This window comes from Sceloporus undulatus, chromosome 8 (genome assembly GCF_019175285.1).
Source record: "Sceloporus undulatus isolate JIND9_A2432 ecotype Alabama chromosome 8, SceUnd_v1.1, whole genome shotgun sequence".
Taxonomy (NCBI): Eukaryota; Metazoa; Chordata; class Lepidosauria; order Squamata; family Phrynosomatidae; genus Sceloporus; species Sceloporus undulatus.
Genome location: NC_056529.1, coordinates 34,726,715 through 34,749,755, shown reverse-complemented (window position 1 = coordinate 34,749,755; position 23,041 = coordinate 34,726,715). Strand labels below are relative to the sequence as shown.

The following is a 23,041-nucleotide window of genomic DNA, read 5'->3' as shown; positions in this document are numbered from 1 at the left end:
AGTACAAAACTGTCATTGTTGGTCCCTTCAAGTCAATTTGTGACTTATGGCGACCTGAAGGTGAATCTATGACAGGTTTTTTTTGGGGGGGGGGACTGAGAGTGTGTGACTTGCCCCAAGCATTCTTGATGTTGTTGTGTTCCTTCAAATTGTTTCTGACATATGGTGACCCTATCTTAGCAGAGGGGTTGCCATTGCTGTCCGCTAAGGCCAGGGTGACCAGATGTCTACTACAGATGGGACAAGGCATTGCAAAATACAGGACATTCACAAACAATGTAGACATTCCCAAAAAAAATGTAAAACACTAATGTAAATTCACGCTTCATAGCATGATTCCTCCTGGACCGAAGGCTGGAATGTAGTCCTGGAAAAGGAGGGCATCTGGTACCCTGCCGGATCTCCTAACTGCAAAGGAAGACAATTAGGAACATCCCCCCCCCAATAAAAACTAAAAGAACATGGGCACATTAGCCCGAAAACCCACAAAAAAAAAATGGATGCCAGCATAAAGCCTTTGACTTCACATTCATATAAATTCATGCTGCTTAGACTCACAATGGAGGACATGTTGGAATTCCTCCTGGGCATACGGTTGAAATGGAGGCTATGTCCTGGAAAAAATCACATCTGGTCGCCCTGGCTGAGGTTAGAGAGATCTTGGAGCACCTTTAAGAATAACTGGAATAAAGAAGTTGGCAGCATGAGCTTCCCTAGATTCAGTCTACTTCCTCAGATGCATTTGTGAAGTGACTTTATTCTATAAAGCTCCTGCTACCAACTTCTTTTTTTCGTGAGTCTCAAAGGTGCTTCAAGATCCCTCTACATATGACTCCACAGGACTAACACGGCTGTATCTTTGAATTTTACCACTGAAGGCAGAGCAGAGAGAGTGACTTGCCAAGGTTACCCAATGGGTTTCCTGGCCTGAGCGGCATTCATTCTGTCTCTAGGCAAGAAAACCACTACACCATAATGGTAACACAGCAAATGCTTCACAGCTTGCCATCCTTTTGTGACATCGTAGGGTTGCTACCTGAGGTGACTTGACCTCGCTTTGCCTAATTGTGGGGTGGCTCTATGTCAGGTACAGGGCCATGTTCTGCTCAAGAGCCTCATGAGCATGTGCGCACTCCTGCCTGGGGAAGACCCGGCTCCCTCACAGAGACTGACTCTGGGGCACTTCGACTCAGACGCACAGGTCTCCCCGGTGCCCCTGGCCGTCTGCCCTCCGTGGCCCATGGAGACCTCCGAGGTGGGCGGCGGTGCCAGGGGGGCTTCTGGATGGCGCTGCTCTTTGACACGGTGGGCCTGGCCCCTTCGCTTGTGGGCTTCTTTGGGACGTCTTCTTCTTGACTTGCTTATCTACGGCGGCGGGAGGGGCCTCCTTTCAGCCTCTCTGGTGTGTCTTCTGGTATGTGGGCAACCTGGAAGTGCCGCGGAGAGCTGAGGACGACGTCGGCCTGAGGGCAAGGCCAAAACCATGGACCCAGCGCCATCGTCGCCATCGCTGCCGCTACAGGCCTCGCTCCTCAGGGCCCTCAGCGCACCTTCAGCGCCCGCCTTTTGGGGCCCCGCGGCATCCCTGCCATCATCCATTGGTCGGCCAGGGCCACCTCCACAACCACCATCTCCTCCACAACCACATCTCTCCTCTCCTCCTCTTTCTCTTCTCCTCATTGTCCAACTGCCTGAAAGAGCAATTGGCTTGAAAGAAGGAGAGGAGGCCGCAGAGAGGGAGAGAAGCCCACCATAGAAAAAGGGGGAAGTGATAGTGAGGCAGAGTTTCTTTCACGGTGTCTCGGGGATTAAAATTGATTTAAATTTGGCCATCCTGCCATTTCTTTCAAAGACGCACAAAGTGGCCCACTGCAGTGTTTCCCTTTCCAACGACAGCAACCTCGCTTAAGGCAAGTGAGGAAGGGCCGGGGAGTGTCTGGCTCGAGGGCATACATGTGGCCGCATGTAGGGACCTGGATCTCCTCTCCCCAGTAAGTGTGAAGCCAAGGGCAATGTCCATCCTCCAAACCCTGCGGGACTGCAGCTCCCATCATCGTTACCCTCGGCTCTGCAACGTCATTGATGAGTGGCATTCCAGCCACTGCAGTGTTGGATGCAGCTTCTGTCTTGTAAATAGCAGTAGCTCTACTGGGAGAGCATCTGCTCCTGGTGATTTATTCCTCTTAATTGCTCTCAGCTTTCACTTCACTTTCCAACATTTGGGTTCGTCTTCATGTGATCTTTCTTCCCTTGTGTTGTTTTATCTTTTCATCTCTTTTGTATAGCTCTTCTGTATATTGCTTCCATTATCTTTTTATTTTGTCTTTGTCGTGTATTATGTTCCTCTGCTAAGGATTTTGATGGGGAGGAGAAAGTCATTTCACATAAAACAGAAGTAGATAGTTGGAGGAATGTCACACACAGAATAGGGGAAACCAGGGACGTTCTGTAAGCTTGCAGCTACAGAATCGATTTGAACCTCTCTCTATTACAAGGATGACGAGGAACAGCGCAGAGACAGACTTCGTGGACAGAGGGGAACAGCCGCTGCTAAGCCTCGCAGAGGCGTGTGTGTGGGGTCGTGGGGAACTCCTTGCTGAGAGTACCAAAGCAGTGGTCTGTGGTCTCTTGAGGTGTTGTTGTCTCCCTGGGGCAAAGATCCATGATGTGATTGAGAGGCTGACCAAGACTTGTCAAGTCCACTGACTGTCACCCCTTTCTTTTGGTCCATGTGGGAACCAATGATACTGCAAGCAAACAGCATTCAGAATATCATAAGGGATTATAAAGCTCTGGGTAGAAAAACTGAAAGACATGGATGCACAGGTTGTCATTCATCTCTCTCCCAGTCAAAGGCATGGTTCCAGGAAGGGAGAGGAAAATAAAAGATGTAAATAAATGGCTCCGTAGTGGTGCCGCCGACCAGAACGATTTGGATCTTGGACACTGGGCTGGGTTTCCATGAGTGTCGCGGGACAGAGAGACGCAGAGACAGGAATGGGGGGTTGCAAAGCTTCTTTGCTGGCCAGGTCTTGGCCAGCTCCTTTTATTGAACATCAGGGTTACATTAGTTTTACATTATCTCATGTACATCAGAAGGCCAATTTGCGGAATAGGGACACACTGTGTACATCAGGAGATTTCTAATTAGCAAAGGGGAGAGCAGGGTGTGTACACTGTCTCAGCCGAATCAACATGGGCTTATCAATCACGGATAAGCATTGTCTACCAAGAAGGCAAGTCATAATCCTATGGTCTTCTGCCAGTAGGGTTATCACATTTCAATCTTGGTAAACATTGCTATCCTGGGGGGTCGCATCCTCTGGGCTTCCCAGGGGATGCCACACATGAGGAGGGACTTCTGGCAAGGGATGGGTTGCATCTCACTCCAGTTGGCAAAATGTCTTTGCCACTAGTCTCAAAAAATTTGATCAGGAGGGCTTTAAACTGAGTTATGTGGGGAGGGAGACAGTATTCTGGAAAGCAAACGGCTGGAGAAAATAGCCAAACTGTCATAGAGGGAACAAAGGCAAACAGTTGCAAGGACCCACAAAGGTGGAAGAGGCAACAAGGGGGTCAGCTAATTTAGTTGATCCTAACCAACAAGGATGCTTGGTCAATGGGGTGCAAGTGGTGGGATCCTTAGGTGGAGTGATCCATATTCTCCTGAGTTTATGATAAACTGGAAAGGAGAAGCCAGGCATAATCAAAACACGCATTCTGAGATTTTAGAACAGCTTGTTATTTCAGTAAACTTAGAGAAATACAGTGGGTTATCCTGTGGTCAGGAATACTGAAAGAGAAGGAAATTCAGGACAGATGGGAGTTTCTCAAAAGGGAGATAGTGAAGGCACAATTTCCAACAGTTCCAACGAGGAAGAAAACTGGGAGATGTCTCAACGAAACCAGGATGGATGACTAAAGAACTTTCAACTGAGCTAAGTTTGAAACGAACACATGTATAAGAAATGGGAAAAGGGGGAAATCACAACAGAGGAATTAAACACAAATAGCAGGCATGAGTAGGGGTAAAGTCAGAATGCTAAAGCGCAGATGAACTCAGGCTTGCTGATAGTAGGTTAAGAACAATAAGAGCCCTTGTGGCCTCTTCTGACTCTAGGATTCTAGGAAGGCAATAATAATCATAATAATAATTATTATTCTTATTATGCTGCCCAATCATGGGATCTGGGCAGCTTACAACAGGGGATAATACAAAGTGTAAAGCAATAACAATAAAACATTAAATAAAAAAAGATGTGTAACATAGCAGCATATTAAACCATAACAATAAAATAACAATACAAAAAATACATAGCAAATCAGTAGCAGCCAATTACATAGCAAAATACATAGCAATTAACAAATGTAACATGGACTTGGTTCCATGCGACTGGACTGCAACTCCCATCACCCAGCCAACCCGGCCAAAGGTTTAGTGCAACATCTGAAGGGCAGCGTTGCCAATTTCTGGGAAATTTAATTAATTTCTTTCCGGGGATTTTGACTTAACATTTTGGTAAATATTGGGGAATTTCGGGGATTTCGGATTTTGGTTAAACATTCTGGGGAATATCTTTGAGGCTGTTGTGGCAACACTGGAAGGGGCAACCACTCCCCATCATCCCTATGTACCACACGACCCAAAATCCACTCAACAACAGGCTCTTTTGCTTGCTCCACAAAAAAGTGCACAACAGAAAGACTCTTCTAGAACATGGCCACATAGCCCCCAAAAGCCCCCAAAGCTCAGATGCCAGCCATGAAGGCGTTCGACCTTCTTCGCACAACAGACAGCTTTCGAAGCAGAGTGCTGTGCATTTTGGTGGAGGCCAGATAAGGGACCCCTGTTTGGTGGATTTGGGGCCTTGCGGTCCTTTGCTAACCCTCAGGAGACTGAGGAGTGTTGGCCTCTTGGAACTACAATTCCCAGGATCCTTCTGCAATGAGCAGGGCAGTTAAAGCAGTCTCAAACTGGGATTGTTTCTGCAGTGTGTTTGGACCTAACTTTGCCAAATGGGGTCAACTGTGGACAGTTATGGCAACCCTATGTCAGTCTTATCTCCAAACTGAGAGTTGGAGTTTGTTGTGCTAGGGGATCCTGGGAACTGTAGTTCATTGTGGCACTAGAGCTCTCTCCTGACACAGGAAAACACACAGTTCCCAGAATCCCCTATGCATGGAGCCAGGGAAGTTGAAGCCAGCTAATAAAAGGGTCCATATTCATATCCATTCCTGTTTTTGGGACCACTGAGTCACTAGAGCAAGAATGTGAGACTAGGAGGGATTTCAACTTCCGGTTTGATACGGAAGTGACGAAGAGCATGAGCTTCCCACAGGCCAGGCCTTGGAAGCGAGGCAGGTAAGAGGACTACAGTACGTCGGGATTGGAGAAGTAATGCGGGTCGAACCCGCTTCCATACTGAGAAATAACCCGTTTGGGACCCCTTTAACTCTTTCTGGCTTAAGGCTATGGAATTCTAGGAGTTGGAGTTTGTGTGGTGCCAGACCCCACCACAACAAACTCCAACTCCCAGAATTCCATAGCAAACGCTGACAACAAGTTAAACGCGGTACCAAACCGGGTTATGTTCTCCAGTGTGAATGCAGCCCTGGCTTCTCATGCTATGGAATCCTGGGATTTGTAGTTTGTGTGCACCAGGCTCTCAGGCAGACACTGGCTCAATGTCTCCCAAAACTACTACGCTTCCCAGGATCCCACAGCGCTGGCTCATGGCAGTTAAAGTGGTATGGAAAGGCCAATGCGATTCTTGGCTGCATCAATAGAAGTCTAGTGTCTAGATCAAGGGAAGAATAGTGCCACTCTGTTCTGCTTGTTCAGGCCCCACCTGGAATATTATGCCCAGGTTGAGGACGTTGAAAAAACTGGAGCATGTCCAAAGGGAGCGACTAAAATGGTGAGGGTCTGGAAACCATAAGTCCTATGGGAACAATGTTGGGGCTGAGGAAGGGAAGGTTCAGAGGGTATGAGAGCCCTGTTTAAATACTTGAAGGGGTGTCATACTGAGGAGAGAGCAAGCTTCTTTTCTGCTGCTCCAGAGAACAGGATCCAGAACAATGGATGCAACTCAGGAAAAGAGATTCCAGCTCACATTGGAGGAACTTCCGGAGAGTAGGGCTGTCAGACAGTGGAAGAAACTCCTTCCTCGGAGTATAATGGGTCTTTCCTTGGAGGCTGTCTTTAAGCAGAGGCTGGAGGGCCACCTGTCAATGGGGTGCTTTGACAGAAGTTCTTGCATGGCAGAAGAAGAAGGGGCTTGGACTGGATCTGGGCCCTTCTTGGGGTCTCTTCCAACTCTATGATTCTAACCTGCATTATTTCTGCAGCACGGATCCAGCCTAAAAGTCAAGAGCTTCCCAGATGACAATGCCCAGATGCCATAGGATTGAGCTGTGGCAATTAAAGTGTGTCAACCTGCCTTATTTCTGCTGTGCAGCCATAGAAAATCAAGGCATTGGGGAAAAAAGACCTGTTGTGTTTTATTCAACAGATAAACAGAACGGCTAGACCTTATCCCTTCCCCACTGCCATCCCCCTCTCCTTTTGTGTCTTGTCTTTTCAGATTGTAAGCCTTTGTGGCTGAAAAGCAGGGTATAATATTCTAACTGAAAATAAACAAACATATTTGTTGTTTAGACTTTCTGACATGCTATCTGCTGATGAATTTTTGAGATCACACCAAGGAAAACGGTCAGATTGGTGGGACATTGGAAGAAATCTTGCTCAGATATCAAAAGGTATATTACATGTACATACAGTGGATCCTTGTTATACACTGGGGTTTTGGTTCCAAGATCCCCCGTGTATAACAAAATCCGTGGATGCTCAAGTCCCATTAAATATAATGACAAAGCAAAATGGTTTGTCCCTTATAAAAAATGGAAAATCAAGGTTTGTATATTTGAAATTTATTACTTTTTTGGAACATTTTCAAACCATGTATGCTGTTGTCCGTGTATAAAAAATCCGTGTATAAGAAGGGCCGACTATAATATTAATCATAGTGTGTGTTTTGATATTCCGCAAGTATTGAAGGGTATTTTTTTTGGGGAGGTGTCTCAATAATCTGATGCTGTGTAGGTGTTCGTCCTGTTTTTTGGCTTTGGGTAATATCTTAGGACCCGTACAGACAGGCCAAAATAAAGCTGCTTCAGGTCACTTTGGGGGTGTGCTGTTTAAATGAACAAGCATCTTAAGAGGCCCGAGCTGCGCCAAAGGTGCGCTCCGGTCCTTAGGACTGGACTGTGGCTTTAGCATGACTTCTGGACTTTTAGGATGTATGCATCATTTACACGCATACTTCCAAAGTGACCCGAAGCAGCTTTATTTTGTCATGTCTGTACAGGCTCATAGTTTTTCATATGATGTGAAGTGGGGGGGAAAAACATGATTATTAAATCAAGAAAAAGCTTTATGGTACCATATTCAGATTGTTTTTAAAGGTCTCCCCCATCTTAGGTGGAAGTAACAACAACCACAACAATTTATCTTGCCTTTCTCTCATATAGGGAGGAAAGCAGCACACAGCAAATTTTAAAACACTACAATTTAAAACAATACAAAAACATTAAAAATATCTACATATAAAATTAATTTTAAAATTGAAAACAGTTATGTATTAAAATTTACTGTATTAAAACTCTAAACAAATTCTTAAAATCTGAATTACACAAACTGAAACCTTGTTAGTCTGAAATGCCTTCTGAGGTGTCTTGTGAGGTGAATTATAAGTTGTCAGGCTAATTGCTGTTTTTTCTTTCTAGGGAGATACAACTGATTTTGCTTTGCTGCAACATCAGCTGTTGGATCCTGACATAAAGTGAGTTTTTTCCTCATTGAATTTTTCAGTACTGTACAGTGATAGATCCTAGGCCTGTTACAGACTGCCAAAATAAGCTGCTTTGGGTTCTTTGGAGGTATGCTATTTAAATGATGCATGGGTCCTAAGAGTCCGGAGGTCGCGCCAAAGCTACACTCCATTCCTAACAAGGAGTGCAGCTTTGGTGCAGCTTCCGGATTCTTAGGTGCATGCATCATTTTAACAGCATACCTCCAAGAGACCCGAAGCAGCTTTTTTTGCAGTCTGTAACAGGACCTAGGTTGGAAGAGACCACAAGGGCTATCCAGTCTAAATACTGCCGCATGTAAGAACTTCAATACAAGCATCCCCGACAGACGACCATCCAGCCTCTGTTTAAAGACTTTCAATGAGGGAGACTCCACTACACTCCGAGGGAGTTTTTCTACTATAGAAGAGCCCTTACTCTCAGGAAGTTCCTCCTAATGTTGAGGTGGAATCTCTTTTCCTGTCTTGCATCCATTGCTCCAGGTCCTAGTCTCTGGAGCAGCAGAAAAACAAGCTCGCTCCTCCTCATATTGACATTCCTTCAAATCTTTAAACAGGGTTATCATATCTCACCTCTTAATCTTCTCTTTTCCAGGCTAAACACCCCAGCTCCCTAGGTGTTCCTCATAGGGCATGGTTCCAGACTCTTCACCATTTTAGTTCCTCTTCTTTGGACACAAGGCTCCAGTTTCTCAATGTCCTTTTTTGAATTGTGGTGCCCAGAACTGGACACAGTATTCCAGGTGGGGCTGACCAGAGCAGAATAGAGTGGCACTATTACTTCCCTTGATCTAGACACTATACTTCTATTGATGCAGCCTAAAATCGCATTGGCCTTTTTAGCTGCCACATCGCATTGTTAACTCATGTTCAATTTGTTGTCTACTGGGACTCCCAGATCCCTTTCACATGTAGTCTCGTTCAGCCAGGTATCCCCCATCCTATATCTGTGCATTTCATTTTTCTGCCCTAAGTGCAGTACCTTACATTTCTCCATGTTGAATTTCATTTTTTTAGCTTTAGCCCAGCTTTCTAGTCTGCTCAGGTCCTTTTTAATTTTGATCCTGTCCTCTGGGGTATTAGCTATTCCTCCTAATTTGGTGTCATCTGCAAATTTTATAAGTATGCTCCCAATTTTGTCATCCAAGTCATTGATAAAGATGTTGAATAACACTGGTCCCAGGACAGAGCCCTGTGGGATCCCACTGGTCACTTCTCTCCAAGATGAAAAGGAGCCATTGTTGAGCACCCTTTGGATTCAGTCGTTCAACCAATTACAACTACATGTAACAGTTGTCTTGTCTAACCCACATTTTACTAACTTGTTTGCAAGTATGTCACGGGGAACCTTGTCAAAGGCCTTACTATATCCACAGCATTCCCTTTATATACCAAGCTGGTAATTTTATAAAAAAAAAAAGAGATCAGATTTGCTTGGCATGACTTCTTTCTCTGAAACCCATGTTGACTGTTTGTGATTATGGCATTGCTTTCTAGATGTTCACAGACTCTCTTTTTAATGATCTGCTCTAGAATCTTTCCTGGTATTGGTGGCAGGCTAACTGGACGATAATGGTTGGGATCCTCTTTTTTGTCTTTTTTTGAAGATAGGGACAACATTTACCCTCCTCCCATCTGGTGGGAGTGCTCCTATTCTCCGGGAGTTTTCAAAGATTTTTGCCAATGCTCCGATATTACATTTGCCAGTTCTTTTAATACTCTTCAATGTAGTTCATCTGGTCCTGGAGACTTATATTCATTTAGATTGACCAGGTATTCCTGTACAATCTCTTTACTTTATGGTCAGGAGTGTCTGCTACCAGCTTTGGCTGATATGCCAGCTGCATCCTTTCCTGGAACTGGGGGATTATTTCTGCATTGTGTTTTGCACCACTATTTTTGATTATAACTAATATTCTGGGATGCATCCAAACATACCTAACTGGATCTAAGCAGGCTTGTAATGTTTTTCACCTTTCAAGTCTTGACATATTGCAACATTTAGATATTAAAGAAAATTGGTTCTGTTTTAAGGATGACCAGATTATTAATTGGCTGCATGAATTCCGGTCTTCTGTAACACTTTTGACCAAGGATTTTGAACAGTTGGTCCGCATCTTGTTGGTAAGAATTTACAAATTGATTTTTTATGTTCCATTGACCTTTATTGAGTCTGTGAAGTAAATATACTTAATTTATTGTTCTTTATGTATAAAAATAATGCAGAAGGTGCCATGGCTAAGAAGAAGCCAAACTGTGGTGGAAGAATACTTGGCTTTCCTGGGTAACTTAGTGTCTGCACAGACAATCTACTTGAGGCCATGTCTTGCAATGATTGTTTTGCACTTCATACCACGTAAGATTTTCTTTTTATTCTCATAAAATAGTCAGTATGATTCTCACAAAGCTTTGCAACATTATTTCTTGAACTATAATTCTTAAACTCTCCCAGCCAGCATGGCTTTTAGTTACTGGCCATGCTGCTGAGGGACTGTGGGAGCTTATAGTGAATTGAGTCTCTACCACCAGGCAGATGGGGTTTAGATGGGGTTCTTATGTTGTAATCCTAGAGTTAGAATCAACTGATGGTCCTTGGTGACAAAAATAGTTTTTTTAAAAAATTAATATTTGAGCACAATAGTGCAAAACTTCTAGAATATTACTTTTTAAAGTTATTACAGTCATATAGAATTTGGGAAGACATTACTACTTGCTAATACATTATTGCATATTTGTCATATAAATATATGACAGTTCTGTGATTCGTTACCATGAGATTTATGTTACATTATTATTTTGAATTGAATTTTGCAATGAGAACATTAAATAGTAATATAGTGTAATAACAGAATAATACTCTTTTTCCTGCAGCTCGAATAACCATACGAGAAAATAATGTGGACATCTCTGATTCAGATGATGATGAAAGTGAGTAAAATTTCTTATATTATGGTCATGATTGATTCTTTATATACATTACTTTCATTTTATTACTCTGTTATAGAGTTGGACAACTTGCAGATTTTCTTACACTGCCTCTGGCTACACTGGCTAGGGCAGATGGGAATTGCAGTCCAACCACGTCTGCACTTGTTGCAATAATGTTTAAGTTTGTTTAGAACTGTGGAGTATGGTTTACTTGCATATTTGTGACTTTCCATTGATTGAAACCTCAAGATTTCATACAGACTTGATTAATTCTTCCATTAATTTGTCTAATCCCCATTAAAGCTACAGTAGTGGCTGAGACTACTCAGATACGTTATGCAGAAAGGTTAAATAAATATGAGAACAGCAACACTGTCTATGTTGAAAACCAGTGGACTATATTAGTGAAGTATAAAATATAACTAAATTTTCTGGATTAATGTACATGCTTGATTATTTGATTCTTGCAGATGTACCTGAGGGTTTCAACACCTGTCACAGAGCATTGCAAACGATAGTAAAATACGTCCCTTTGTAAGTACTAATATTGAATTTCATATGTTGTCTATGGTTCTCTATGCACATCCCTGTCTGTTCTTTTGTCAAGGTTCATTGTTTAAAAGGGCTGTCAAAATTTGTCCAGTGTTCATAGATGTAGATGATCTTTTCTGGATATTTTTTATGTTACAGGACACCACAGTTTCTCATGCCAGTGCTTGCTGAAAAATTTCCATTTATTAACAAATCTGAAAGCACTCTGGTAAGTGATCAGCTTTTTTAAAACCATGTTTTCCCATCTGTGTATCTAGCAGTATGGCTGTTTTTAATTTAGTCTTTGAACTCCCCTTTAAATTAGCAGAAATAGTGTGGTTTCAGGGCCTGATGGCTCTGGTGCATGATGGATAGAGGCAGTGACTAAAGAAAACTGTCTTTTCCTTCATGCATTTGTTTGTATTTGATTTTTTTTTTTGGTATTCTTAGTATCATTGTTACTTCAAAAACTATGGAACATGGAAATTAATATGTAGGAATTATCCCCAAACCAGCAATTCTTACACTTTGGGAAGAGGCACAGAATACCTTGAGAAAGGTATTTGATTCTGAACCAGGTGGGGCCTTAGCAAAACCAGAGCTGGGTATGTTGTCTTTCCCTTGGCTAAGGGCCCTTGATAATTTACATTAGGTTTAGGAAAACAGCAAGGTCATACTACTTGTCCATTTAGTATGGGAGCCACCAGAATCCACAGGTGACCCCCCCCCGGCAGACACAGGTTCACTTTTTGAGGCTGAAAAAGATGAGTATTCACCACTTAAGAAGTAGAATGCATAGCTCTCTGCACTGACCATCATTTTTTAAAAACAAATTTTCAAATGAGAAGTAGACTTCTGGGGACCACAAGCAGGCTTGCAGCCCTGAACCTGATCTAACCCAATATTGTTCAATTTGACTGGCCGCAGTTTTCTAGCTGTGGGGTTGGAGTTTTCTCCTATCACTAAATATTTTTTTGTTGGACATGCTAGGGACCAGAAGTGGAATCTTTTGTGCACAGAGCTTATGTCTTACTTTTGAGTTATGGTCCCTCCCATTGCCTCCTAAATTGAAATATCTGCGACTAATGCCTCTTTATATGGCTCATGTGGTATGTGATAATCAGTGAAAAACAGAGGACTTATTTAGAAAATCCTGTGTTGAGTTTAAGGTAAAAGCTAAGAAGCTTCGTACTACACTAGTTACATAGTCAGTGGTGTCTCAAACATAAGGGGGCTTGACTGTATGCATATATTTTTTTACTTACAATTTTTGTGGGAACTTCCATTGCAGCAGTTTTATGTGCACAACGTACTACGAATTACTGGATACATCCCAGTGCTGAGATGTGACATTTTGGAACTTGTTATTGAAAGGCTATTGAAGATGGATGTAAGTATAGAGTGTGGCAAGTTGTGTGTGTGTGTTGTGTGCCTTAAAGTCATTTCCAACTTATGGCAGCCCTAATGGGGTTTTCTTGGCAAGATTTGTTCAGGGGAAGATTGTCATTGCCTTCTCCTGAAGCTGAGAGCATGTGACTTGCCTAAGGTCACTCAGTGGGTTTCATGGCTGAGTTGGAAATTGAAGCCCAGACTCTATAGAGTCATAGTCCAATGTTCAAACCACTACAAGTTACTCTTTTGTGAGAGATTCACTTACATTCCCCTTTTTTGTATTTTTAGCAGAAAAATCTGGCTGTACAATTTGATGTCATCCAGACATACTGGATTTCAATTCCTAGAAACCCCAGCTAGCATGATTAGTGGTCAGGAGTTATGGATTTGCAGTCCAAAATATCTAGAGGGAACCTGGTTTTCTGTTGCAATCTAACCACTAATGTCTTTCTTTCATCATTTGTTACAAAGAGTTAGTAGCTTTAGCAAACAGTTGTATCAGACAACTTCAGTATCCCTACTCATTTTAACAGGTGAGTGCCCCAAGAAAAGATATTGAAGCTGCTGAAGAAGTTGAGAGTGTGGAGAATGCAGAGAAAGGACTCTTTAACTTGGTAAGTTTGCTTGCTAAGCATTTTCGTTGTTAGTTGGTGTATATTTAATAAATACAAATTTTAAGAACAGTTTTAAAGGCACAGGAGGAAATGTTTGTTAACTTTGTACATGGAATTGTAGATACTTAATCTTGTATTCCTTTGACATAAGTGCATCTCCTTGTATAAATAGATAGCTGCTAATACATTTTTAGTTACTTTATTAGTTACTTTAGTTTACTTTATTGTTTAAGAAGTACAGTTTCCAATGTAAAAGTTTTGAGAAGTGTAGCTCTAGAGAAGTAACTGCATCCAGCTAATAAACACACTTTTGATACAGTCCTTGTTCTGTCACAAATGTCCCTTGTACTAGTGCGTACTAGTGTCCCTTGTACTTTAGTATGTTTTTGTCAATCATGCACTTTGGTTTGTAGTGTTCAACATTCAGTTCAACATTATTCATGCAGTCAAGAGCTCCCCAAATGTTCTCTAATTAGTACTTTATTTAAACAGGATGAAGATGAAGAAAACCCAGATAAGAATGAAACAATGGCACATCCAGTTGCAGAACGCCTGGACATTCTGATGATTGTATTGTTTTCATATGTTAAAGAAATCTGCCATGTTGATGGTAATAACACTTATGCTACCTGTTTAGATTCTTTCTCCAGGATTGACTGTTAATGAGGCAGTAACAAGGAGATAGAAGCATCTGGGCTTAATAATTGGGGACCCCTGCAAAGGGATTCCTGAAAATTGACTTGGAGGAAGGGTTAGATTTGTCTCTAATCTTTTTCCAAACCAATGTGGAAATGTGTATGTTGCATCCAGTTGCATGAGTTGCATCTTGGGTCCAGGCTGGTCTAAACCATTGTATTCTCTTGTGTGAGCCTTCCTGGGCTTTGTGATCTCTAAGAGAGGGCTTTTTTAGTGGTTGTTTCCAGGCTATGGAACTCTTTTCCAAGAAATGCTAGACTGTCCCACTCCCTGTTGTCTTTCTGGTGGGGAGCAAATACTTCTTTACTGAAGTGTTGTTTGAGCAATTGACTGGATGCAGGAAAAGGGTGTTTTAGTGACTGACAAGGAGATCTGGCATTTTCCAGTTAATGTTTGATCCATGCTGGGGTGAACAGCCTAGTGCCTTCAGGTGTTTGAGACTAGAATTTCCATAAGATACCAGGCTTTATGTTGTGGGAGTACTGTCCCAAACATTTCACACTGAGTTACTGTGATTAATCTGTTTACAAATATACAGTGGAACTCCATAGATTAATAGCTTTCATAGGCAGAAGAATGGAGACAGGGTTTTCATTTATTCATCCTGCAGCCCAATCTGATTCCTGAGAAATCTGCTTTTGAGGGTTCAAGAATCCCCCAGAAGATAGTAGAAGATGGTACTGAGAATAAGAAAAATAGAACTTCTCTATTTGCAGATCAGCAGGTCTTAAAAGCAGTCTTACCCAACCTAGTTCCCTCCAAGTGTTCAAGACCTCAACTCCCAGCATTCCTGACCTTGATAATGCTGGCTGGACAAAGGAAGCTTTTCTGTCTGTTTCACCATCCTCACAGACATGTTTGGGTAAGGTCAAAGGAAGGGCCTTCTCAGTAGCTATTCCAGGTGTGAAATGCCCTGTTTAAAGAAAGTTCTCCCTGTTATTCATCCACTGACAGGCAAAGACCTTTTGCCAGTGAGTTTTGACAATGCACTGGGTTGTTGAGAAAGCAAATCTAATTGAGATGAGGGGGAGTCTTTTATACCTGGTTTTCAAAGTTGCTTATAAGATTGTTTTACATTCAGAATTTTAATCTGATAATCTATTTATTTATAACCTATGGTGGTTTTAGTTGTATCCATATATTAATCATGTATGAACCTCCTTGGATGTAGTAGTGGGAGAAAGATGGGATGAATAATGAAACAAAATGTGAGTCAGAGTCTGAGTGAGAAGCCTGTTCACTCCTTCTTCTAAGTTTGTTGCTGGGTCCTGACTGCTTTGGAAGTAAGCCATGTTTAGATCTGTTTCACAGTCTGACATATTAAGCATTAAAATAACATATAGACACTGCTGCTGTGTCATTAAGCTTTGGAACTTTTATTGTTTCTACTGGATACCAAAAATGACCAGAATGTACATTGTTTTTGTGGGTTTTTCGGGCTATGAGGCAGTGTTCTAGTAGAGTTTATTCCTGATGTTTCACCAGCGGCTGTGGATGGCATCTTCAGAGAATGCTGGCATGGAAGAGAGTATCTGAGAGGAGGTGATTTGCATGTTAGTTTGTATATTGTTTTGTTATTGAATGGCAAGGCGTACAGAGTGTCCATTTACATAAAGATCTGTTGTCTCCTGGGAATCTCCCTCACTCTGGTGGTTTTCATTTGCATTTGCTGGGTCTTAATTTTCGTGTTTTTCAGGACAGGTAGCCAAACTCTGTTTACTTTAAGAGTTTCTTCTTTCCTGTTGAAGTTGTCCAGGTATTTGTGGATTTCAATGGCTTTCCAGTGCATTCTGACCTGATAGTTGTTGGCATGGTCCGGAATTTCAGTGTTTTCAAACAGCATTTTATGGCCAGGATGGGTTATAACATGTTCTGCTACTGCTGATTTTTCTAGCTGACCCAGCTTGCAGTGTGTTCCTTGATTTGGGTTTGAATACTGCATTTGGTGGTCCCTATGTAGACTTGTCCACAGCTGCATGGTATGCGGTAAACTCCTGCAACTGTGAGAGGGTCTCTTCTGTCCTTTGCTGAGCACAGTATTTGCTGGATTTTCTTGATCGGTTTGTAGATCATCTGGAGGTTGTGTTTCCTCACCAATTTCCCTTTTCTGTCTGTGACTCCTTTGATGTATGGTAAAAATACCTTCCCTTTGCTTGCTTGTTTGTTTTCACTCCTATGGGTTATTCTGGGTCTGGCAGCCCTTCTGATGTCTTAGCTGGAGTAACTATTAGCATGTAGAGACTGCACATTGCTTGTAAATCAGTTTATCTTGCCTGAATGGTCAGTTCCATGTTAAGTGGAGAAAGTGCTGAATATGTATAGCAACCATTGAGCATCTTCCTTGAATTTGTCCTGCAGAATCTAAGGACCCAGTAAGCATAGACATGCAATGTATTATTTTTGGTTGATTTATGGTTAAGAAGATGAGGGTATTTTAGCATAGTATCCTTCCTTAATCTTATTTGACTACTAGGTAACAATGTTTTGGGGGAAAGTAACTAATAATTTTGTAGAAAGTACACACGTCTTTTCTCAGCTGAGGACCATGGTAATGGAAACATTTTTATTTCTAGGGAAGCTTGATGTTGGCAACACCAAGCAGTTGTATCGGGATCTGGTGGCTATATTTGATAAGCTGATTTTACCAACCCATGGCTCATGTCATGTGCAGTATATCATGTTCTACCTCTCCAGCTTTAAACTGGTATGTATAGTCCAACTTTTTGCCATGCTTTCTTCCTAGTTCTATTGATTGGCTTCTCAGACCAAAAAGCACAGTTGTATATTTTTTGTCTTTGGTTGAAATGAAGAGTGTCTCAAGGACTGTGTTCAGACAGAGTTGAAACTGCAGAGTCTCCCCCTCCTCTATTAATTCCTTCGTTCTCAAGCAGGATTAGTCCTGGGGTTAAATATGGCCCTCCTAGGGTCCCAAAGTGGCCCTCTGGAGCTGCCCTCCCCATAATACAGTTGTTTCATGTTTTCTTAGATTTTATACAAGTTTTTCTCCTTCCGAAGCAGTGGAGTGCCTCTACAGGTGAAGTTGCTGGCAGTAAGAACTTTGAACTGAAATATGTCCCACCATTTTGCCTATTTTTACACCCACCAGTGAAATACGGCATCCAGGAATTTCTCTGAATTCTGAATTCACCCTTTGGATTGAAAGAAATTCCTTACCCTTGCTCTAACAATTGTCAGTGAGCACTGTCCATGAATGTAGGCACCCTAGCATTTATGTGTTACATGCATTTGTGTCTCATAGGGAATTGCAGAAGCCTTTGTGGAACATCTTTGGAAAAAGCTTCAGGATCCAAATACTCCTGCGGTCATTAGGCAGGCAGCTGCAAACTACATTGGTAGCTTTTTGGCACGGGCAAAGTTTATCCCAGTTGTGTAAGTAGCCCACCAAAGTTATTCAAAAATTTTACTCTGCAGAATAAGACTAGAAATGTAGACTCAGAGCATTCTGGAAGAAATAATAGAGCATTTTGCTATGAAATGACCTGTTTGTTTTGCAGTGATAAAGTATTTGCCCCAACTTTTTCTTTTGGGAGGGAATTGGGGCCAGCTCAACCCTACAGGAAAACTGAGCAGTAGCTGTGCTCACTAAAGTCAAAAGAGCTCATAAATTCACATATTGACAGAGCTTCCATAATAAAATGTTATGAGGATGGGGCATTTAAGGTACATCATAGGCATAGCTTAGAAAAGTTGCATTTTGGACTACAATTCCCAGTTGGCTCACTGGCCATGCTCACAAAGGGATTCTTGCAGTCCTAGAAATCAATGTTTCCAATTTCTGAGGGTGGATGGGGTGGTTTATCATTAGTATGACACAGGAAACATGCCTGATACCTTCATTATTTAAATGATCATCCTTCTCATCAGTGAAATGATTTAGCTGGACTTCTGTTGTTATCAGTTTTCTTGTCCCGTTGCAGTACAGTGAAAGCTTGCCTGGACTTGTTGGTAAACTGGTTGCACCTGTACATTGATAACCAGGGCTCAGGATTGAAAGCGTTTTGTGACATTGCTCTTCATAGTTCCTTCTATGCTGCTTGCCAAGCTGTGTTCTATGTGGTCATCTTTCGACACAAGCAAATCTTGGATGGAAACCTAAAGAAAGGCAAGTGCGATATGATAGCAAGTACAGTATTCAAACTAGATGTGTTGGGGAAATTTGTCTGGATTTTGATAGTGGTGTCTTCGTTGGAATAAAAATTAGACCAATTTCATACCTGGAAGCAGGTGAACGAGTGGATCCTTGAAACAGCTTTTTTTAAATATACATATCTTTATTTACCATGATTAAAATACATAAAATCTTCCATATAACCAATGCAATGCATCATACAACCATCACATAGTCCTTGACACAGTCTTTGGTAGCCCTAGTAATTATCCATATATCTTTTATTACTCACCTAACACTATAACTATATTCTTCCATACTCTCTATTGTCTCCCTTTTATCTCTATCATCCCTCTCATACCTTCTCCTTTCCACCCATTCTTCTAACATTAATCATACGTTCTCCTTCCAATTCTCCACCTTCCAAACAGACTATCCCTTTACACTCTGTTCCTCTAATGTATTTCCGTCACAGTAAATACATTAAACTAAGCACTACTGTAGATGAAGAAAAAAGCCTGCCTAAGCAGTTAATGTTTGTTAATGAATTTCCATTACGTGTTACTAATGTTGCTTCTTCTGCATCAGCTTAGTACTGTGGCAGGTTACCCTGTTGCTGTCCCTCTTTCTTTTTGTTTGTGTAGGAGACTCTAAAGGCATAATCGCATAAAGATGTTTGTTAATACTTTTGTTTTGAAGGTTTGTCATTCCTGCAGAAGTTAAACTTTGAACGTATTGTTATGTCCCAGTTAAACCCCCTGAAGGTTTGTCTGCCATCCATTGTGAATTTCTTTGCTGCCCTTACCAGGTAAGAATCTTTGTTTCCTTCCTTGATTTTTAAAAATATTTGTGTTCAATAACTACAGTGGTACTCCGGGATACGAGTTGATCGCGTTACGAAATTTCCGGGGTACGAAAAAGTTAGCTTGGAAAAAACTGTTCCGGGTAACGAAAGATTTTTCGGGTTACGAAATTTTTTTTGGTGTGTTTCGGCGCTTTTTGGCACGAAATTTAAAAGCCGCGGCTTTCCAGCGCTAGCGGTTTCGGGTTGCGAAATCTTTCGGGTTACGAACGGCGCCGCGGAACGAATTAAATTCGTAACCCGGGGTACCACTGTATGTAAATCAAATAGCAATGCAGATGTTTTTGGTCTATATCTCCATTTCCATTTTCTACTGTATGTTCTTTCAGGTTTTTAGGAAGGCTTTGTTCTTTGTGGCACTATTACTTCCCTTGATCTAGACACTATACTTCTATTGATGCAGCCTAAAATCACATTGGCCTTTTTAGCTGCTGCATCAATTCAATTGCTTGAATCCAATTATCTTAGGAGATGTTTCTGTCAAGATCTCTTGCCCATCTTATCATATGGTCTTTTATCATTTCTTCCTCTAAATAGTTAAATTTGTTCCATTGACTCCTTCTATCTGTTTTTATTTACCTGCCATACCACCCAGACGGAGGCAACCCTTCCGCTTATAAAATACGAAGTTAAATCTAGAGATAGCTCTCTAAGATTGCTTTGTGAAATTTTGAAATTTGCTTTGATTTTTCTTCAAACATTATTCTGTCAATTACATTTTTTTAAAAAAATCCTATGTTTCTTTTATCAGATTTGAATCTTTCCTGTAGCTGATAGTATATTAACCAGTGAGATTTTTTTTCCTGTATGGTTTGGATGTCTTTTATGTCTTTATACAGATTATGTCTGGAGCTAAGCAAGAGTGGACTTAAGTCAGTACTTGGCTAATAATCAAAAGCAGTTAGACCTGAATGTAAAGAGAGGCTAATATAAAAAATATAAATTACCACAGAAGGAGATCTTAGGAGGAATAAAATCCAAAAGTGTTCTCATTCATAGTCTATCTTTCCACTCAAGATTTCAAGGCAGTATAGAGTAGGGGTGGCTATCCATCTGTTGCTTGACTGAAGATCCTCATGCACCTTACCATTAGTTCTGTTTGTTATGGCTAATGAGAGTTGCAGTCCAACAACATCTGCACTGGGATTCATGTTCCCCACATGCATTTTAGGATACAGGCTAAGGGATATGCTACTAAAGGAATGGTGAAAGGAAATGATAAAATTATAATAGTGCCAGTTCTTTTCATACTATATAATAAAGTTTTCTTTGTGGGGGCTCTTGGAATGTCAGTTCAGAACATTTGGGAGGCTAACCTCCAATCTCTGCTGAATGTGGATTAAGTCTGGTTTTCTGTCTCTATTTTGCTTCAGCTATCCCTTCTAAAACAGGAAACTTCACTTGGCTTTTCTTCCTTTTGTTCAGAAAATACCAGATTGCATTCTGTGACACCATCATTGAGAGGAACAGGAGGCAAGCTTTGCCAGTTATAAGAAGCAGCTGTGGTGGTGACTCAATAGAAGCATCCACAAATCCCCTTGACAGTTTTTTCCCTTTTGATCCTTATATTCTCAAAAGGTATATTTCGAGAAATCAGTGAATTTCCCTTTTGTTTTGAAAGAGCCCTGTTTAATTCTGACAATGTCAGAGTTGTCAAACTATGTTTTATCTAGCTTGTTTGAAGTGGGTTGTGTTGAAGCTACTCTGTAAAACACCCAGAAGTCACGCTTGTTTAGAGGACTGGAGATTCCCCTCAGGGATGCTTTAAACTATGATTCCTGCAATGGCAGGTGGTTAGATCCAAGTATGTGATTATTTTAGTACCTCCTTGTTATCGCATGCTACCATTTTGACTCTGTTTTGAAAAGTCCCCTGTGAGACTGAAGACACAATCCACAACACATGGGTTAATCCTTTGCACCATGTGTTGTGGGATTGTGCTGGCAGCCTCACAAGAATGACCGTTCTCAGTCAACCACTCATTTTGTGTACTGTTCTAATTCCATTCAATCTTTTTTAAAAGACAGATGAGGTAATTATGGAAAATATTAAAAAATACTTTGTGTGGTGCTATGATTTCCTTTTTTATGTGGTCACCCTCTTATCATATTCCAATGTACTTCACAGATCAAAAAATATAATTAATCCCTTGTATCAATTTTGGGAAGAGCAGAGTACAGAAGAACTTGAAAAGACTACAGATGCCATTAATGAGGTGAGCAATGTCATTCATATACACAAGCCATCTCTCAGTCTGGTTTTTCTACCAGTGCTGAAGAATAATATAAGGTACACGTAGTTTAAAGTGATGTCTTCACACTGAGGACAAAGATCATAATAAGATAGTATTTTGGTATATTTTAATGATAAGTTGGGTGCATAAAATATCTCTTATATTATGGTATTAAGGTATGTTGTTTGGAAATATAACGTGCATTAATATAAAATGCACAAAAAAACATTTAAGGATTTTTATAAAAGCGATACACAATAAAAGCTACAGATAAAGAAGAGGAAGGAAGGAAGTCAGATGTATGTAAGATAAAGAAGAGTGAATGAAGAAAGATGAAGACTAGTGAGATAGTAATGAAATAACAGTAGACAAATTGTAGGATGGTATAATAAGTAGGGGAAGGTTTTAAAGGTCTAGGTAGAATAATAACAGGGAGGTGACAGGTAATATAGGTAGTGAGGAGTAGAGTGTTAGCGATTGGAAGAATAAAAATATATGTGTAGGCTGATATTCTGAAAGATGGATTTATGTCAAATATGTGTCGGTCTGTTTTGTTTGTGTTTGTCTTTGTTATTAAAATTAACAAATAACAAACCAAAAACAAAATATGTGGAATGTAGCAGGTTGAGGAATGATGCTCAAACCTGAGGTGAGCAACGTGGCTCCTGGGCTCCACTTATTTACCTTTGAAGCCCCCGATCATTCCTTCAAAGCTCCCTTTTTCCCAAACTAATTTCAGTGTGATTTTTCTGGCAGTTTTGACCTCTAGTCACTCAGAAAGCCCTAAAAATGCATCAAGACATGCAAAAATACTCCCTACTGCCACAAGCACCTCAGAATCCTGAACTATCTCCAAATACCCTTCTTTCTGCAGTCATTTGCAAAATGGTAGCAGGAAGAGGATGCGTTGTCACTTCTGGTTGCCATCTTGAAAAGGTCTGCAAATGGAAATGGAGGAACATGGACTTTGTAGACTGTAGGGGAGGCAGAGTGGGATTGGCCCCTCTAGATAGTGGAGCTTAAAAGCAATTTAATTTAAATCATAGAATTGTAGAGTTGGAAGAGACCACAAGTGCCACCCAGTCCAACCCCATTTTGCCATGCAGGAACTCTCAATCAAAGCATCCCTGACAGATATTACATTTATCTGTTTTCTCAAGGTATTCCTTGGTGGCATTGTGGTGTTTTTACTATTGTGTTTGTTTGATAGAGCAAAGGTGAAGACGACGACGACTTCTTGAATGGTGAAACTCCCCAGAACGATGGCATGATTGGTATGATGCCAGGCTCCTTCGACTCCTCTCTTCAGAATACAGAAATATGTGTAGGATCGCCACCAGTAGCATCAATGCTGCTCTGACCTCCCAAAATCAGATGGACAAAAACTTTGGGCAGTCGTCATTTCTATAAAGAGAACATTTTGGATTATGTGTAGACTGCTGATTCTTCATCTATTTTGACAGTAAAATTGTAAAAAAAAGGTGTTTGTATAATTTGAAAGAGTTGTATCTTACCCTTGTGTCTTACCCTTACAATTGTTTCTGTATGTTGATCCAGAATGGCTAACTTAATGTACTTCATATGTAAAGACAGACCCAGAAGACTTTGCAGCTAGTTCTGCTTGGCTACCTCTCTGCTTTAAAGAAAATGAATTTCAAAACACTTGCTGTTCAGATAGAAGAGTTCTGCTTTTATTTATTTAAAAGAAATAAACTGAGCTTAAATGCCTTGGGGAGCTCTTTTTCGTGTGAACTGTATGGTTTTTCTTCTTAATCTGACCACAGGATG

The 23,041-nt window shown here is 41.1% G+C and overlaps 1 protein-coding gene across 1 annotated transcript in view; it reads left to right on the top strand.

Annotated features, from left to right (window-relative positions):
- RRN3 (RRN3 homolog, RNA polymerase I transcription factor) overlaps window positions 1-22,988 on the top strand; it is a 26,500-nt gene extending 3,512 nt beyond the window's left edge. Inside the window, exons 4-18 of the mRNA XM_042438355.1 lie at window positions 9,903-9,992; window positions 10,095-10,224; window positions 10,740-10,796; window positions 11,267-11,330; window positions 11,487-11,556; window positions 12,619-12,717; window positions 13,253-13,333; window positions 13,826-13,943; window positions 16,603-16,733; window positions 17,289-17,419; window positions 17,968-18,152; window positions 18,858-18,966; window positions 20,446-20,598; window positions 21,148-21,235; window positions 22,464-22,988. Coding sequence (XP_042294289.1) covers window positions 9,903-9,992; window positions 10,095-10,224; window positions 10,740-10,796; window positions 11,267-11,330; window positions 11,487-11,556; window positions 12,619-12,717; window positions 13,253-13,333; window positions 13,826-13,943; window positions 16,603-16,733; window positions 17,289-17,419; window positions 17,968-18,152; window positions 18,858-18,966; window positions 20,446-20,598; window positions 21,148-21,235; window positions 22,464-22,613 — 1,656 coding nt within the window. The 3' untranslated portion in view covers window positions 22,614-22,988. The remainder of the gene's footprint in view (window positions 1-9,902; window positions 9,993-10,094; window positions 10,225-10,739; window positions 10,797-11,266; window positions 11,331-11,486; window positions 11,557-12,618; window positions 12,718-13,252; window positions 13,334-13,825; window positions 13,944-16,602; window positions 16,734-17,288; window positions 17,420-17,967; window positions 18,153-18,857; window positions 18,967-20,445; window positions 20,599-21,147; window positions 21,236-22,463) is intronic.
- The last annotated feature ends 53 nt before the right edge of the window (window positions 22,989-23,041 follow it).